The sequence below is a fragment of the Myotis nattereri genome, assembly GCF_964212035.1.
Source record: "Myotis nattereri genome assembly, chromosome: 1".
Classification (NCBI taxonomy): domain Eukaryota; kingdom Metazoa; phylum Chordata; class Mammalia; order Chiroptera; family Vespertilionidae; genus Myotis; species Myotis nattereri.
Window position 1 is genome coordinate 222,993,045 of NC_138075.1, and position 16,694 is coordinate 223,009,738.

General features: G+C 44.9%; 1 protein-coding gene across 11 annotated transcripts in view; it reads left to right on the plus strand.

The window, feature by feature from the left end:
- Positions 1 to 16,694, plus strand: part of LDB2 (LIM domain binding 2) — a 448,209-nt gene that overhangs the window by 310,875 nt on the left and 120,640 nt on the right. Inside the window, exons 6-8 of one of the 11 annotated variants that reach the window (XM_081098704.1) lie at positions 2,108 to 2,231; positions 5,845 to 5,993; positions 11,235 to 12,880. In XM_081098704.1, the coding sequence (XP_080954830.1) occupies positions 2,108 to 2,231; positions 5,845 to 5,993; positions 11,235 to 11,285 (324 nt within the window). In that variant the 3' untranslated portion in view covers positions 11,286 to 12,880. Of the gene's footprint in view, positions 1 to 2,107; positions 2,232 to 5,841; positions 5,994 to 11,234; positions 12,881 to 16,694 lie in introns of those variants that run through there. The other 10 variants (XM_081098699.1, XM_081098706.1, XM_081098701.1 and 7 more) reach the window with 10 other exon arrangements.

Genomic DNA, 16,694 nt, shown 5'->3' on the forward strand with positions numbered 1-16,694 from the left:
TGGGTTCTCACAATAAATGCGGCTCTCCCATTTCCTAGCATGTCCGATGCTCCTAGGTCTTGAGACCTGTAAACACTGGATAGTGTTTGTTCTTAGTGGGCTTACGTCTTGTGAAGGGAGCTTGGCACATTTGAAGGACAGGGACTGTGTTGGTCTCATCATTGTGTCCTTGGCCCCTAACAGAGTGCCTGACACTTGGAAAGAAGTTCAGTGAATGCTTTGACTTAAGTAGTGTAAATGGAGTTTGTTTTGCGATCAGTGCTGTACATGCAAATGCATAATCAGAATGTCTACTATTTGTCTACATATTATCTCAAATTCTCACAACAACATCAAGATGGGTGTTGTTTTGCAGGTGAAACACACCCAGCACTAGTGGGTGGCTTACCCAAAGACACACACCTAATGACAGAGTCAAAATCTACACTGAGACCTCTCGGCTTCCCAGTCCATGCTTGTTCCACTCCATCCCGGAGCTTTCTATCCATCATTAGCTCATTTCTCAAGAATGGGGACTAGACTAAAAGGAAATGGTTTAGAAAACCTTTTAAGATTTGTTTTTGTTTTGTTTTGTTTTTTCATTAAAATAAAATGTTTTCCCAGTCCTTAGACTTTCTCTGAAAGTGTTTCTTATTCTCCTAAATCCGTGATCGGCAAACTGCAGCTCACGAGCCACATGTGGCTCTTTGGCCCCTTGAGTGTGGCTCTTCCACAAAATACCACATGCGGGCGCACATGTACAGTGCGATTGAAACTTCGTGGCCCGTGCGCAGAAGTCGGTATTTTGTGGAAAAGCCACACTCAAGGGGCCAAAGAACCGCATGTGGCTCAAGAGCCGCAGTTTGCCGACCACTGTCCTAGATTAGATGCAAACCTTGTCTGACCCTGTCTGAATCTAGGAGTGGTTCTTCTTGGATGGACAATCCATTCCTAGATTGATTTGTACAGGTGACTGTGGAATCCTTCACTCTGTTTGGTCCCAGCGTCAGTGGCTGGGGAAGAAGTAACTTTATAATCAAGGTGAAGTGGGCACTAACCAGGAAGAGGGAGGGAAGAACTCCAGGGGGAGGGGACCCAGCAGAAATAAAGCAACGGGGCCTCTAAGGCAGTGTTCAAGGTGAAGAACGGCAGAAGGGAAGGGGGTAGAGAGGGCTGATGAGGGTGGAGATTGCAGGTGTGTCTTCCATAAAACATGGTTCTTCCCCATGGGCAGGCACATTGCCAATGTCTGTATCACTCCATCTCAGCAGCCATGGAGGCCTCATTCCACGTTGCGGTCTTTCTCCTCTTAGGTACTCTCAATGCAGTGGTATTCTGATAAGCTTCCAACTGAGAAGGAATTCAGAAAGTCCAAGGCAATCCGAAATGGATTTACCTCCTCGTTTCACTCATTAATCTTTGTCATCAGATATCTTGGACTAAAGGAACGCTGAATAAATGTAACCAAAGGGGACCACGCATGCAGAACCACCGAGAAAGCTGCCACCCTGAACAAATGCCAGAATATGTTACTGACAATATCATCATGTGTAAAATACAAATGAGTGCATAAAAAAATTAGTGCTCATCAGGGGCCTTTGTAAGGATTGGGATCAAAAACAGGACCTGTAGTTGCCATTGTGTTCTTTCAAATTTCAAAGATGGCTTTCACTGCCACATCATCTCCATAAACTAGCATTGTAACTCGCAGTGGGTGGTTTTACAAACAGGGACAGCAACAGAGTAGAAATTTGAGCCTGCTGTGCTGCAAGGCAGAGAGCTTTTTTCTTTAACAGGATCACTTGATTTCAGAACAGAGTTGCATATATCCGCCCAACTGTCTGGACAGACTGTGTGTGTGTGTGTGTGTGTTTGTGTGTGTGTGTGTGTGTGTGAGTGAGAATCACATTCAGCTATGATGTGACATTGTAAATGATAGTAAATTAAGTGGGTTTCATCAAATATTGGTAATATTTCTTTTCCCCCAAACTTGTATAGAGAAAATCAAAACCAGGGGAAGAAAAGAAAAGCACCCTTAAGCTTCCTAATTGATTCCAGCTGCTCACATTATTTATTGCAAATAATATTATCAAGTAGTGAAATGCCCACGCCTTTGAACTTCTTGCAGTTGTGTGTAATACTGGAGCCAATGCAGGAACTGATGTCGAGACACAAAACTTACAACCTCAGTCCACGAGACTGCCTGAAGACCTGCCTGTTCCAGAAGTGGCAGCGGATGGTGGCTCCGCCAGGTACGACTTCGGTCTTCACTCTCCCGCTAACTGCATTTTCTGTGGCTTCTGCTGAGGGTGAGGAGAAGTGAAAAGGAAGGAAGCGATTGTACGTTTAGCAGGAGAAGGAGTTTACTTGGGATATTCTGACCATGATTTTGGACTTAGAGACAATAAATGGGTGAAGGACAAACATGCGTAGGAGTCGTCCACTATCTGCTCATTTGCCAGACTAGGACCTGAGACCCAGAGAGGTAAACTGATTTATTTAATGTTACTAAGATCTTTGGCAACACTGAAATCAGATCCCAGGGTTCCTGGCTCTCAATTCAGTAGTTGTTCCACTGGATAAGACTGTGGGCTTCTCATGGCCTACTGTTATGCTGGTACTTTTTTTATGAAGTGACAGAAATTTAAAAAATGGAGGGAGGCCCAGCCAGCATGGCTCAGTGCTTGAGTGTCAACCTATGAACCAGGAGGTCACAGTTTGATTCCTTGTCAGGGTACATGCCTTGGTTGCTGGCTTGATCCCCAGTGTGGGGTGTGCAGGAGGCAGCCAATCCATGATTCTCTTTCATCATTGATGTTTCTATCTCTCTCTCCCTCTCCCTTCTGCTCTGCAATCAATAAAAATATATTATAAAAATGGAAGGAGGAAGAAAAGAAGGGAGGAAGGAAGAAGAGAAGAAAGGAAATATTTTTCTGGTTTAAGGGTACTCTTGACCATGAAGAGAATACATGAAAGAGTCCGTTCGCCTCACAGCCCTAGAATGCAGTGGAGATGATAGAGTCTCCTGCTGGGGTTCTGAAATTACTGCTTCAAGTCAGCATTCATTGTCTTTCTATCTGACACATTTTCACTCCCAGGCATGTGTTCAGCCTCATTAATTATAAAAGCAAAATGTTTCCATTCACTAAAAATTATTTTTAAAGAATAATTATTAGCACAAGGCATATAGGTTTCTGAATCACAAAATATAATGGTCAGCTTCCACTGGTAATGGGCCAAGGGTTTTAGATAAAATTAACATAGATATAACTATGTACATATTTAGAAAGCCAAGAAAATGAGCATTATTTTACAAAGAATAGTTGCATTCCCATCTTGGGGAATTTTACAGATTTAGAACATTAATTTTTTAAAATATATTATTATTGACTTCAGAGAGAAAGGGAGAGGGAGAGAGAAGTAGAAATATCAATGATGAGAGAATCATTGATTGGCTGCCTCTTGCACACCCCACATTGGATATCGAGCCTGCAACCCATGCATGTGCCCTGACTGGGAATTGAACTGTGACTTCCTCATAGGTCGACACTCAACCACTGAGCTACGCTGGCCAAGCTAGAACATTAAGTTTTTAATATATAACATGGGCTTCAATTGGCCTCATTTTTTTCTTTCAATATCAATAAGCCTTTATGAAAAAAAAAATTCCACTCAATGTTTTGAGCATCTATATTTTCCAACATATGATTATATACCTCTATATTATACATTAATTCAGTCATTTATTCAACAACTAGAGGCCCGGTGCATGACATTCGTGCCCTGGGGGGTGGGAGGGTTGTCCCTCAGCCTGGCCTGTGCCCTCTTGCAGTCCGGGACCCTTTGTGGGATGTCCACTGAGAGGTTCTTAGCTCTGCTGCAGAGGTGGGAGAGGCTCCCGCCACCGCTGCTGCACTCGTCAGCTGTGAGCCTGGCTTCTGGCTGAGTGGCACTCCCCCTGTGGGAGCTCACTGGCCACCAGGGGGCAGCTCCTGCATTGAGCGTCTGGTGATCAGTGCACATTATAGCGACCGGTCATTATGCAATTTGGTCTATTTGCATATTAACCATTTATGATATAGGATTTTTTATTGAGCCCCTACTAGGTGCCAGGCATTGCTTCAACGACTGGGGTCACAACACTGAATAAAAGTCCTAGTCCCAGCCCTCACAGACCTTCCACTGAATCCTCACCTTATAACCTTATGAGGTATTTATTGTTATTCCCATTGTATGTAATGGGATCTGGCATGTAAGTTTGCCAAAATCAGTTTCATAATTAATCAATGAAGGAGGCCTGCGTCACAATAGGTTTTATGTCTCCCAAGTCCATGACTCTATTACTAAATTATATTTCCTCCAAATTTTGTGAAGAAAATATAGATATTTTTAAAGTATCAGATTTCAGTTCTTGAGGTCAAAAGAAAAAGATGCTTGTCAGGGGAAACCTGGATATTTGCTTGACTTTAGAATATGCTACTCGTCTCTTCTCCACCCCATGATCAATTCTATTCCCTTGTTTTCATAACCTTCAGAAAAAGCACCCATGGCTCTCTATAAATAAATATTTGGGCCCTTTGATGAAAATATCTGAATATAAGATACAAAATATTTATGAAAGAAAAATGGTATATAATTAGGACCATAATCCTCTTCTTCATCAAAAATCATGAATAACTTGATAGACTAAACCATCTTTGCAATGAGCCTTAAAGGAGGTCCCCCCATCATCCATCAGAAAATGCTACAAGGCATTTGGGTTCAGTATGGCTCAGGCTTATCTTCTCTCCATCAGAGTTGAGTCTATAGTAGGGTTAGCAAAAAGGATGCTCTCACCGGCCATTTCCAACTTATTTAGTCACTGCCTAGAAAAGGCTTTCAAAAAATTCTCATTTACAAGACAAAGTTATACTGTTACCTAGTATATTACCTAGTTAATATGAAGTGTTATGAATATAAAATAATTTTGACATAGTAACACTAAAAATAGAAAATAAATATGGAAATACTGAGTAATACTCAGTACATAATAAATGAATAAATAATATTCCTCTTACCACACATTACCATGAGTCCATATATTTTCATTAAGATGCTACTCATCCTTCGGGTGTAAAATATTTCTATTTCTAAATAGGCCTTCTTCAAAAGATCTAGCTTCCCTTCATTAGTATGCTACCTATATCATACTAAGTTGTGTTTTGTTTTGTTTTTCCAGAAATTTTGAAATTAGTAGCATCCTTTAAATATCAGGGTCTAATCCATGGAACTTGGGAACCTTACTAACTTGGGACTCCCTCAGTTTTGCATTCATGGCTAATAGAACAGGCACTTCCTCTACTTTTTAGTTGAACATTTCAAGGTGTAATAGAGCTGAGCTGCAATATAACACTTGGCCAGTAGGTGCTGCTGTCACACACTGGCTCTCTAGTATAACTAAGTTTCTACTTTTACACCTTGGAGACCCCTTTGTGATCCCAGAACCCTCCTTTTGTTATAACGAAAAGGTTAACCGGAGGGAAAAAATGTTTTTCCCAATTTTGTAATGGTAATAATCTTTTTAATTCAACTATGAAAGGAATATTTGTAGCTCACCCCTAAAATATATTACTAGATTAAAGGCATATATAAAATTAGAAATAACAATTAGATACAAATCATTTTATTTAGCTACAAAGAAGTTGTACAGATCTCATGCTAAAAATCAGCCAACAGCTGACTCCCTTCACTTTTTGTAAAGTTAAAAGAAATGGATAAAAATGTAGAGAGTCAACTCTTTTCCATTTGTAAAAACAGCTGCAGAGGGACAGGGCCTGATGGCTGCCCTGGACTTGATTCTCCTTCCATTTTTCCATATTGCAGCAGAACCCACACGGCAACCGACAACAAAGCGGAGAAAAAGGAAAAACTCCACCAGCAGCACGTCCAACAGCAGCGCTGGGAACACCACAAACAGCACTGGGAGCAAGAAGAAGACGCCGGCCGCCAACCTGAGTCTGTCCAGTCAGGTACCTGTAAGTCTCGCTTTCCCTTTAGGCCCGAAATCCTGCCTTTGCCTGTCTTCCAAGTCCAGGGGCCCAGGTTCAAGTCTCTTTGAGCTGCTAATACATCCTGGGCAGGCTGGGATGGGGGAGGGGAGGCAGGACTGGGTTTGGGATGGGAGGGAGGAAGTCTAGCCTGGAAACCTTCCCCTGCAGACTGGGAATTGGAAAGGAACATTAAGAGTCTGTGCTGCAATGGGACCTGAATTAAAAAGCCGTCAGAATCACAGACAGGAGATATGTCACTTAAGGTTTAATTAAAATATCACTTAGCAGGCATGCCTGGTGGTGTGTAAGGGGCTCTTGGCACCATCACCGGAGACCCTGTGCTGCCCTGGAAAGCAGCCCCTGGCTCTCAGGCTGCTTGTTGTAATTTGACTGGGCCTCCCCGACATGGGCGCCCCTCTCATTCTGAGACCTTGGTAATTAACGCAGCCACAGAAAGTGCAGTGGAGTGGATTTCACTTTACCCATTTCCCTAGCCCAAGGAAGGGTCAGTCCCTGGTTTAGCCTCCACTCCCTTGACCTCTAGACCCCTGTCTTTTGTTTCTGGGTCTTGACAAAGGAAATGGGCCACTTGGAAGGGGGCTTCTTTGAACACCAAAGCTGATCGCTGAGGGGCGTTCCCAGATCGTACAAGCTGTACAGGACCCTTCTCCATCTTCTCTCATTTCTTTCCCAATTCTGTCCCTTCTGCCTAATTTCTTCCAAATTCCTCAGCCTGGTAGTATGAGATCATTTATCGCCGTTAAATTTATATGTTCCTTTACGCATGTGCTGTCTCTTCACCACCCCCACGGTTGTGCGTGGGCTGTCCTCCTCTGCCACCTGTGCCACATCACCCTCGGCGGGCGTTTGACTGTCAGTTGAGTCCCAACACTTTCCTAGTGCTTTACGGACATCCTCTGGACTCCATGTCTGCGGAAATGTTCCCCATCTCTTACTACTTCCCTCAACCAATAGAAGTTCCCCTTTCCCTTTTTCTCGCTCCCCCACTCTCCCTTCTGGTCTGCTGTCCTCACGCTTCATGTCCTGATTGTGCTCCTTCTCTCTCCAGGAGAGAATAGACCTTTCTTTCACCATGATTCTCTGCTTCTAAATGTGTCCTTCAAACTTGTCCCCCACTCATTCTTACTCACCTTCCATCGGGTCAGTTCTCTTTGGCTGAAACCAAGCCCATCTCTACCTGAGAATTACCTAGGGGGCTGGGACCCTGCCATCATCCACAAACAGAGGGTTTGGTTTGTATTTTTTAGAAGGAAAGGGTCATGGAGAGAGTGGCTAGCCTGTGGGGAAAGTACTGTTTCAGTTTTAAGACACAGTCCTTAAGTAATGCCAGAGTTACCTCTGGACTTTGAGCTGAGCTATCGCCACCTAAAGAGTCAGAGGAGAAAATATCAAAGGAGAAAAGCAGAGTCTTTTTATGAAGGTACCAATAAGCTATTCCCACTCTGGGTTTAATTGGAAAAATGACCAGGTATAAATAAATCAAATATCCGCATAAGTAGTTAATTTATTCACCTAGTACTAGAGTTTTAGAAACCAATATTTGTTAGTTTCCTCTAATAAATGAAAAGGCACAGTGGCTGCAAGAATTTAGATCAGTTCAACAAATAATATCTGAGTTCCTACTGTGTGCCCCACACTATACCAAGTATTGACAATACCAAGATTAAAAAACAAACAAGCAAACAAAAATGGTCCTGTCATTAAAGAACTCAACATCTAACCGAGGGATGGCCAAGAGGTTCCCTCTCCCCTGCTCTGTCTCCTGGTGTTAGCTGACAGGGCACAGGATTGAGGATTCTGAGGCCTGGGCTGGGTTTGGCCATTAGGCTATAGAGCAGCAGCATACATGTGCATTTTGACAAACCTGGCCTGTTCAGAATCATTTTGATTTTACTTTAAAGAGCTCCTGGTTTATTTCGCTCCACCATGCTCCTGTCCTCCAATCAACAAGTGGATCTTAGTGGAAGATACCAGTGTCCAGAGGATTTTTAATGAGTTGAGACCCTCTGAGCTTTGTGAGAACAACGCACGTGTTGGAAAGTGAGGATAGAATTTCAGCCCTATCCCCACACTATGCAATTAAAGATGTTTTAATTAAGTAAAACTTACAGATGGGCACAAGAGGCAGGGAAGGCAACCAGGTTAGGAAAAGATGCAAACTTCCGTGTGTACTCTAATTGAATAGATGTTAAATGGTGAGCATTGGCTTGTAGTGACCACATCTCGTAACCCTGTCTACCAAATCACCAACAGTTTTACTGCTTAGAAACACAATCTGCAGACGTGGCAGCCTCATCCAAAGGCACGAACAGATTCGGTGTGCCACCACGACCGCAGCCGTGGTCCACGTGGCTGCTGCGGCAGCAGCGGACGTGTCTGGCGAGGACTAGGGTTTAATCCTTGGATTCTGCTTCTCACTCCATGAGCAGGGGCTAGGAGCCATCCCGAACTGCAGCCTCAACCCTGGGAGGGATGGAGACCTGTGTCATTCAACAGCAGTGACCCCTTCTGGCCAATTTAAGGAGAAGCATTGAGGGGCCCTGAAAGGAGTCACTTCCAGTCCTCCTCAGAGGTTGGTGGTCCTTGCACGGGGGATTGATTAGTGAGAAGATGTGACGTGGGCAAAAGCTGGTGGCACCTCCAGGCCTCCGATGAGGAGCCGAGGGCATATGGGTTACTCTCAGCTGGACCAGTTTTGCCTCCTGGGGACACACAGATAGCAGAGATGGGAAGGAAATGCAACTCTTGTTGAATGTCGGGGGGATTTTTAAAGATGTGGAGGGTGGGGAAAATGGTGCCAACATCCCCTAGTTTGAGGCCGCCTGGAACATGCCTTATGTCTCCGTCCACTATGCGTGAGGATAACTCCTCAGGATGGCTTGGGTAGAGAACCACTAGCCTCCTCTAGAGGTTTAGAGAAACCAGGGTGAGACGTGTGCCTAAGTGGCCTCTTCTAGAGCTTGCCATCTATTAATCACACACACACACCCACACACACACACACACACACACACACATCCACATGTGGTTATGTATCTGGCTAAGGCTATTTCTTACCATCAGTAAGGCAGCAGTGGCATCTCTCTGACATTTAGACTGCTTAAAAATATCTGTGGCCGGGCATCTTTTCCAGCTGTTCTTAGAACAGAGATCCACCAAACATATGACACGCCTATATCAGCCCCATTTCAAGTGATTCAAATCACTATTTTCATAGTACTTTTCTTGAATGGCTGTTATTTTCAGTTACAATGAAGGCATCTGGAGTGTTGGGAACTTTGTCCCTAATATCACGTTGAACTTGGCTTCTTATTTTTCTCTGCTTTTCCAGTTATGCTTACTTACCTCCTCACACTCCCCCCGCCTCTCCTGACAATCTCACACTCACAATACTAATGCACACCCATGAGGTGGGTTCTAACCTTTTTCTCCTGCCCGGTGACACCTCACACATGCATTTTGCAAGCTCTTCAAAGCGTGCTGCATGTTACGTCATGAAATGAGGTTGCCCCTTGTTTCGTTCTCTGCCTGGTCTTGCCCTGTTCTTTCCACCTCCCGTTTTCCTGATCGTAAGTGCCTTTTCCTACTTGCCTGTAGCTAAGTGGCACCCATCTTTTTATCCTGAACACCACCAGCGGGTCATCCGGCAGCTGCCCTGACTAACCAGATAATGTTGTCGCCTCTGTGGAGGCCACTTGTCATCTAAAACCATATCAGCTTTCTTGCCAATCACACTCTGTGTCTTTTGGGTCCTGCCTCAAGAGTCCTCCTGAGTCTCCTAACATGTTGCTATCATGTCATAAGTATGTCCCTGGAAGCACACATCTGATTATCCTGCCAGAACCTACATGGCTGTGTGTACCCAGAGTATCCATCCTTTAGACATTTACTTCATCTGAGACATTTCTCTTTAAAATCATTTTTATCAAAGCATGAGAGTGATTAGCCAGAAAACACAGTTTGGAAGCCTATTGATTATCTCCCCATAGTTCTGGGGCAGTCAACCCATCAATCACACAAGAGTTTCCATTCCAAAATAATCCAGGGGTAATTAAGGGATTTGTTTCATTGGCATCTTCAACAATCTGAGCGCCCTCTGGACCTTCCCCTAACCTGATCGGCAGTATTCTACTAGCCTGCCCAGGAAAGCCCTCTCTTGCACCAGTGGAGAGAAACATTTTCCAGTTGTCAAGGCATTTCATCAACTAGGCCTGCCTCTCCCTCTCAGGGAATGCACACTTACATCTCAAAAGCATCTGGCCCAGTCCTGCCTTTCCTGGCCTCTCGGAAGCTGAGAGCAGCTGGAGTCACTGCACTTTTAAGGGGACTATTGCTCAGAGCCTGGCCAGCAGTCTCCCCCTGGCAGGTGTCCTGTCCCATGCCCAGGTCACCCACCAGTCCCATAGGGTCCCCTTTGAACAAAGAGGCTGGAACTGTGCCCTGTGCATGTGCCCTTCTCGCCCCCCTCGTGCCTCTCCAGCAGTGGCCTCCATGATGCTCCCGGCTACAGTAGGTGGCTCCCTTGTCTGCATGGAAGGACAATTTGTGCTTAAAGGAGTGATTCGATGGCGTCTTCTTGCACGCTTCCATTTCTGATGATGACCAGCTTCATCAGTGTAATTGTAATTAGCACTCTTCATCTTCCTTGTATGGCACCAGCTGGACAGAGCGGTTCTCTTCACTGCCCAGAATGGTGGCAGAGTTGCCTGTGTGGGGATAGGTGACAGGCACCATGAAATAACAGATGGTAAATTCGGGGCTTGTTGGCAATCAGCAGGTTTTTGCTAATGACTTAATTAGCTATGCAAATTGTCAAATCAGCGTGAACATTGTTTTTATCGAAAACTTTACCTAAATTAATTACCATAATTAAGTAGCAGAATGTCAAGGATATTGGCTGCATTAAAAGGGCCTGGCTGAGTAGAGAAAAGAGAGATTCCGTCTTCAGTTAAAACATACACCGTCCTCAGGACAGAGAAAATGCCATTAGGAATGGGTTGGGTGAATATTGCAGAATCGCATCCGACCCATGTTCCCGCCTAGTTTCCAAAAGGCCTTCTTCAGAGGCCCTAAGTGGAAGTGGCGGATTTTCGGAGGTACTGACCCAGCAGAAGGTTCCTCAGCCCTCTCAAAAGTCCCCAGTGTCAGCAAGTGAAAAGCGTGGATTTTTTTAATTTTGAAAAATCCATTTTTTTATTTCTGCAGATTGCTAGCATTGCTCGCTCTCCGGTGTCAGGCTGCGCACTAAGGACATAAACTCGCGTGGTTGTTACACGTCAGGAGGCGATGTTTATTTCCTGTAGAGATCAGATATGCACCTCGGCCCCCCCGACACTGAGACTTGACCCCGTGTACAGTCCACAAGTGTGTCTGTCCCAGGTCCCCCAGCTCCTCCCACTAGTGTTTTAGGCTGAGCTTCTCTCTCCCAAGGTTTCCCTGTAATAATGTCAGCTGCTGTTCACAGGATGTGATGGTGGTAGGAGAGCCAACTCTGATGGGAGGTGAGTTTGGGGACGAGGACGAAAGGCTAATCACTAGATTAGAAAACACGCAGTATGATGCGGCCAACGGCATGGACGACGAGGAAGACTTCAACAATTCACCCGCCCTGGGAAACAGCAGCCCGTGGAACAGTAAGCCTCCCGGCACTCAAGAGACCAAATCAGAAAACCCCCCGCCCCAGGCTTCCCAGTAAGGCTGACCTGACCGGCACTGGATCCACCGTCAATAGGCCCGTGGGTGACACTCACTATTTCAGATCGCTATTCACAGGAGAGAAAGGAGGAGACATAAAAAACTTTTTCACGCCAATACCTATTTCTAAACCCCAATGATCTGAGTTTCTTTCTTTCACTTTTATTTTTTGTGTCTTTGTTAACTGAGAGGATCATTCCAAATAAACTTCCATGACCCTCCCCCGGAGGCCTTCACAGGTAACATAGATCCTGGCACTGATCGTACTTAAAACAAGAGCAGACGCTAAGGCTTCTCCTGACACGGTGTTTGTTAATTTCCTTTCCCCTGCATCAGACGAAGGCCACCTCGTCAATATGCCCTCAGTGCTCAGGATCCCGTTATATGCCGAACCTGACGACAGATGACTTTTTACTATTGTAAAATATTTTCTGCTTTTTGACTTGCATCTGAGAGTTTCTTGTTTCAGTAAAAAAAAAAAAAGAAAAGAAAAATATCCACTTTGGGAAAATTATTTAAATGGACCTTTTTGGCTTTATTTCTTCACCTTTTCTTTCATTGGGTAACAGCCAAGAGGGCCCAGCAGGGTAATTTATGGGTGAGCTAATGTCCACTGGTTCTCCAGCCCACGTCGGTGCAATTGAGCCCACGTTGGTGCAATGGAGCCCACGTTGGTGCAATGGAGCCCAAGTGCTGAAACAAGAAATGTCTTTTTGTCATCAAAGTCACCACGGCAGATTTTTATGAAAGAGCGACACTTGGCCCCTTGAGAATTTATGCATTTGTAAAATTGCTGTTGATCCAAATATTTTCAAGCCATGTAATCCATTCCTTTTGTGTGCAGTTTAATAAATCTGAAACTTTTTTGTGTTTTTTATTGTATCTGAGTTGACCGTTGTTTCTTTTCATCATATATTGCTTGTATAATAATTTGTAAAGCCCTCGCCTGGTTCTTTTATGGGGATTTTTTTTTTCCTTTGGGGGCAATGCCAGTGTATTTATGTGAAACTTTATAAGAGAACTAATTTTTCCATTTGCATATTAATATGTTCCTCTACACATGTAAAGACACAGTGGCTCCGTGTGTTATAAAACAGCTGTATTTTATGTATGCTTTACTGATAATTGTGCCAATAATAAACTGTGTTAACGACCAACGCAGTGAGTCTAGCTTTTTCTGAGCTCGGGCAGAGAAGTCTGCCCACAATTGTGAGAAGCACTGAGCTGGGTTTGTCGCCCAAGCTCCACATGGAGTGGAATTAGAAAACCTGTGCCATCTTGGATAAAGTCTGTTTTTTCCCCTGCCCACTGCATTGGGCAGATGCAGGAGTGCTTTTCAGTGTGGGGCACTGTGCCACTGAGGGCACACCCATGAAAAGGGAAGGGCCCGCCTGCGCCCCTGGAGGTGGCCCAATGGAAGGGCAGTGGCTTCCACAGGCTAAGCGCTTACCATGAACCCAACAACCAACTCTATTTCAGCCAATCCTCCCGACTCCACTAAAAAGGCATGAATATCCCTATTTTTCCTAAAAGATTTGCTACAGACAGTATGGAAAATGTGCTGGAAGACATTTTTGTTAAAAAGAACTTTCCTCATATTTTTCCACTTTGTACCAATGAGGAAGATGAGAGAAGAAGCCTGTTAGCATTTATTGACTGTGTATTGAGTGTCAGGCAGTTTTAATTGATCATGTCTGAATTCTGGAGAGGGGGGTTTGGAAAAGACAAGCGAAGGGAAGGTGTGTGTCTTGGGCTGGGATTTCCAGAAGCAGAGCCTGAGACCAAGATTCCAGGACACAAGATTTACTGAGGGATTGTTCTTCAGGGAGAAAAAAATATTTAAGGGAGTGAAGGGGGAAGAATAAAGAAGGTGAAGGAGCCTAGAAAAGCTGTGGACTTGGGTAGACTTCTGCCTGGTCCATGGGGGCAGGGCTAGGAGCATAGACCTCACTGCAGAGGTCCTCCCTCCTGAGCGAGCCACCAGACTCTTGTGACCCTGAACCAGTCAGTCCCTGATGGGCCATCCCCAGAGTGTGTGGGGGATTGTGACCTTCAGGGCGTTTCTGCAGAGAGGAGGCCAACGAGGAGGCAACAGTCATAGCATCTCAGAGAGGCTGGTCCCAGAGAGGGCATCTGGGCAGGACACAGTCTTCCCCATTGAGTGACTTGTCCCATCTCATAGCTCATGGGGAACACAGTTGGGACTTTAATTTGGATCTCCCTTGACATCAAAGCCTGGATTCCTTCTAGAACATCACACTGCTTCCTAAGGAAAATGTGTAGTATAATAGCAATAGTGCCAAAGGAAACACAGGGAAACTGCTACTTACTGCTCCCCCCTTGGAAGGGAGCTTCCAATTTATCCCCAACCCCACCGCACTGTGTAGGTTTTCTTTGATCCGTTCTTTAAAGTTACCATTTGCAGTCATTGCAGATGATGCCTAGGACAATGTGTTTGATACCTGTTCCCATTACCCATTGTTGCATAGCAAATCACCCCCCCCAGTTAGAGACTCAGGAGGACCGTTTATTATTATCAGTTACCCTTCAGAGAGCTCATGGTCTCTGCCGAATGGCCTGCTCTTCGGTGCTCAGACGCTGCTGGGGACGGAGTCCTCAGAGGCTTGACGGGGCTGAACATCCACGGTGGTGGTGCACTCACTCTGCTGGCTGTTGGGCAGGAGCTTAGCCAGGGCTATGGACCACGGTACCTTCCCATAGCTGCTCTGTGGGGTTCTCCCAGAATGAGGGGTGTGTTCTGAGAGGAAATGTTCTAAGAACCTGGGGGAGGAGAGACCTAACTTGCCAGTGCCTAGACCTAAAGCAGTGTCACCGTGTCTCAGTACTATCCATCAAGGCAGCCCACATTCAAGGCCCAGAGGCATGGACTCCTCCTTGATGGACAAGTGGCAAATGCCTAGTGAGGGGAGGAATTGTGGCAGCCACCTTTGGAAACAAACGTCTACAAAATCCAACCAAGTCTACAGCTGGTCCTTGCCTACCTGCAGTTGTATCTTTAGCCCCTGGGACCTGATTTCCCATCTACCTAGATTCCTGCTCATGTTCTGAACGTGCCACGTGCTCACATCACATGTATCTTTGAATGTTGTTTTTTTTTCCCTATTGGAATGCCGGCCCCACCTTTGTGCATTACCAAAGCTACTCATTTAACAGCCCCCTTGATTCTCACATGCCCTGAGGTGCCTCCCCAGCTCTGCTCAGAGTTCGTTCTCTGAGGCCCAAGAGCATTTAGTTCTTGCTTCTACCTTAGCACATTCTTTACAAATTATTGTTGATTATCCCTCACCGTCCCACTAGAATTTTCTCGGTGTGAGCAATCTAATCATTTTCACTGCATCCTCCATATCTAAACTCTATCATGCATGTTGCTGGAATAGATACAGTGAGAAACTCCCAAATAAGAAATCATAAAACCACTGTTTACCACTCATTGTCCTGTTACAAACAGTGTGCAATGCTATGGCACAACACAGGGTGACAGTTATCCCTGTAGGTAAATAATAAGGTGAGTGATGGATGTAGAGATGGATGTATTCAAGTTTCTCAGAGGTCAAATCAGCACAAAACAAACATCTTACAAGCATTGGCCTAAGCCTAACTTCTACTATAGAAATCCCAGGAGATGAGTCAGGCCCAGAATAATCCTAAGGGCAACCATTTATTAAGTGCACACTATAGATCAGTCACTTGCTAGGTGCTTTACCTAGGTGGTCTCAAACTTGGAACCCAAGGGTGGTGCATGAGTTGGGTTTTGCTTTGTGACACTTTAAATCCCAGCAGCCTATGACAGCGAACATTTTCTTTTTCTCACTCATGGGACTGTGTGTCACCAGGGGCAACTCTGCTTCAGATCTGCCCCTTGGGACTCCTTCTGGGACAGTGGCTCTCCAGGGCATGCTCTTCTCTTGACAGATTCTGGGAGAAGTGAAAGGTGATAGGTCAAATCACATATGCACATCTACTTATGCTACATGCATCGGCCAAAGCAAGTCACAAGAACAAGCCCAACATCAGCGGGGTGAGAAATACACTCTGCTTTCTGCAAAGTTGCATGGCAAAAGACATGAGAAAACAACCGGGAATCAACCGATCACAGTGATCTACACAATGTTACCTGAAAAACTTCTAATTGTTTGCCAGTATTTAAAAACTGACTCATTTCCTATAAAAATTAAAGTTTCCTGTTTCTCTTACAAACAAACCAAATATGCCCAACAATAGACTCACATATCTAGATCCCTAGATGGTAACAGTTGGCTGGCACAGAGTCACGGCTATCCTGCTTAGTTGTTCAATCCATTTCACTCACTTTACCTGCCCGGCGGCTGCCGGCTATCATATCTGTTATACACTTGCTCTTTACTCCTTAAAACTACATTTGGAAGTCAGAATTATGGGCCCAATTTTACAGATGTGAAGACATGCTTAAACAGTTCATTGGTACTATTTGTCACATAGCTCATAAGTGGTGAAGTGGGCTTTGAACCTGTGTCCTCAGGGCCAAAGCCTGTGTGCTCCTTTCACCAAACCATGCTAGTTTAATAGACGTCACAGTGGTGGATAGGGCCATGGCAAGCAGGATCCCATTGAATCTTTGCAATATCCCAGTGGGCATATTAGTTATTACCCCCACATTGCAGATGGGACTTGGTGCAGTTAAACAGTTTACTCAAGGTCATAGAGCTCACAGATGACATCATGTCACCTTGACTCCGATCCACTTTATTAGGCTTACTGTCAGGTGCATGGTCCGCAGGTCGGGTGTCTGGAGGTGTTCTCTGACGTGCAAGCAGGTCCTGGCATCCACCTAATTGCCATTCATTATGTATTTTTAGGGGCTGTCACAGAGTATTTCAGAAATCAAGATGTGCCACTCACCTGGTAATGAAATGGAATAGGAAGACTCCCTCTAGGACCTTGAAATCTCATGGGCATTTGACAAGGGATTTC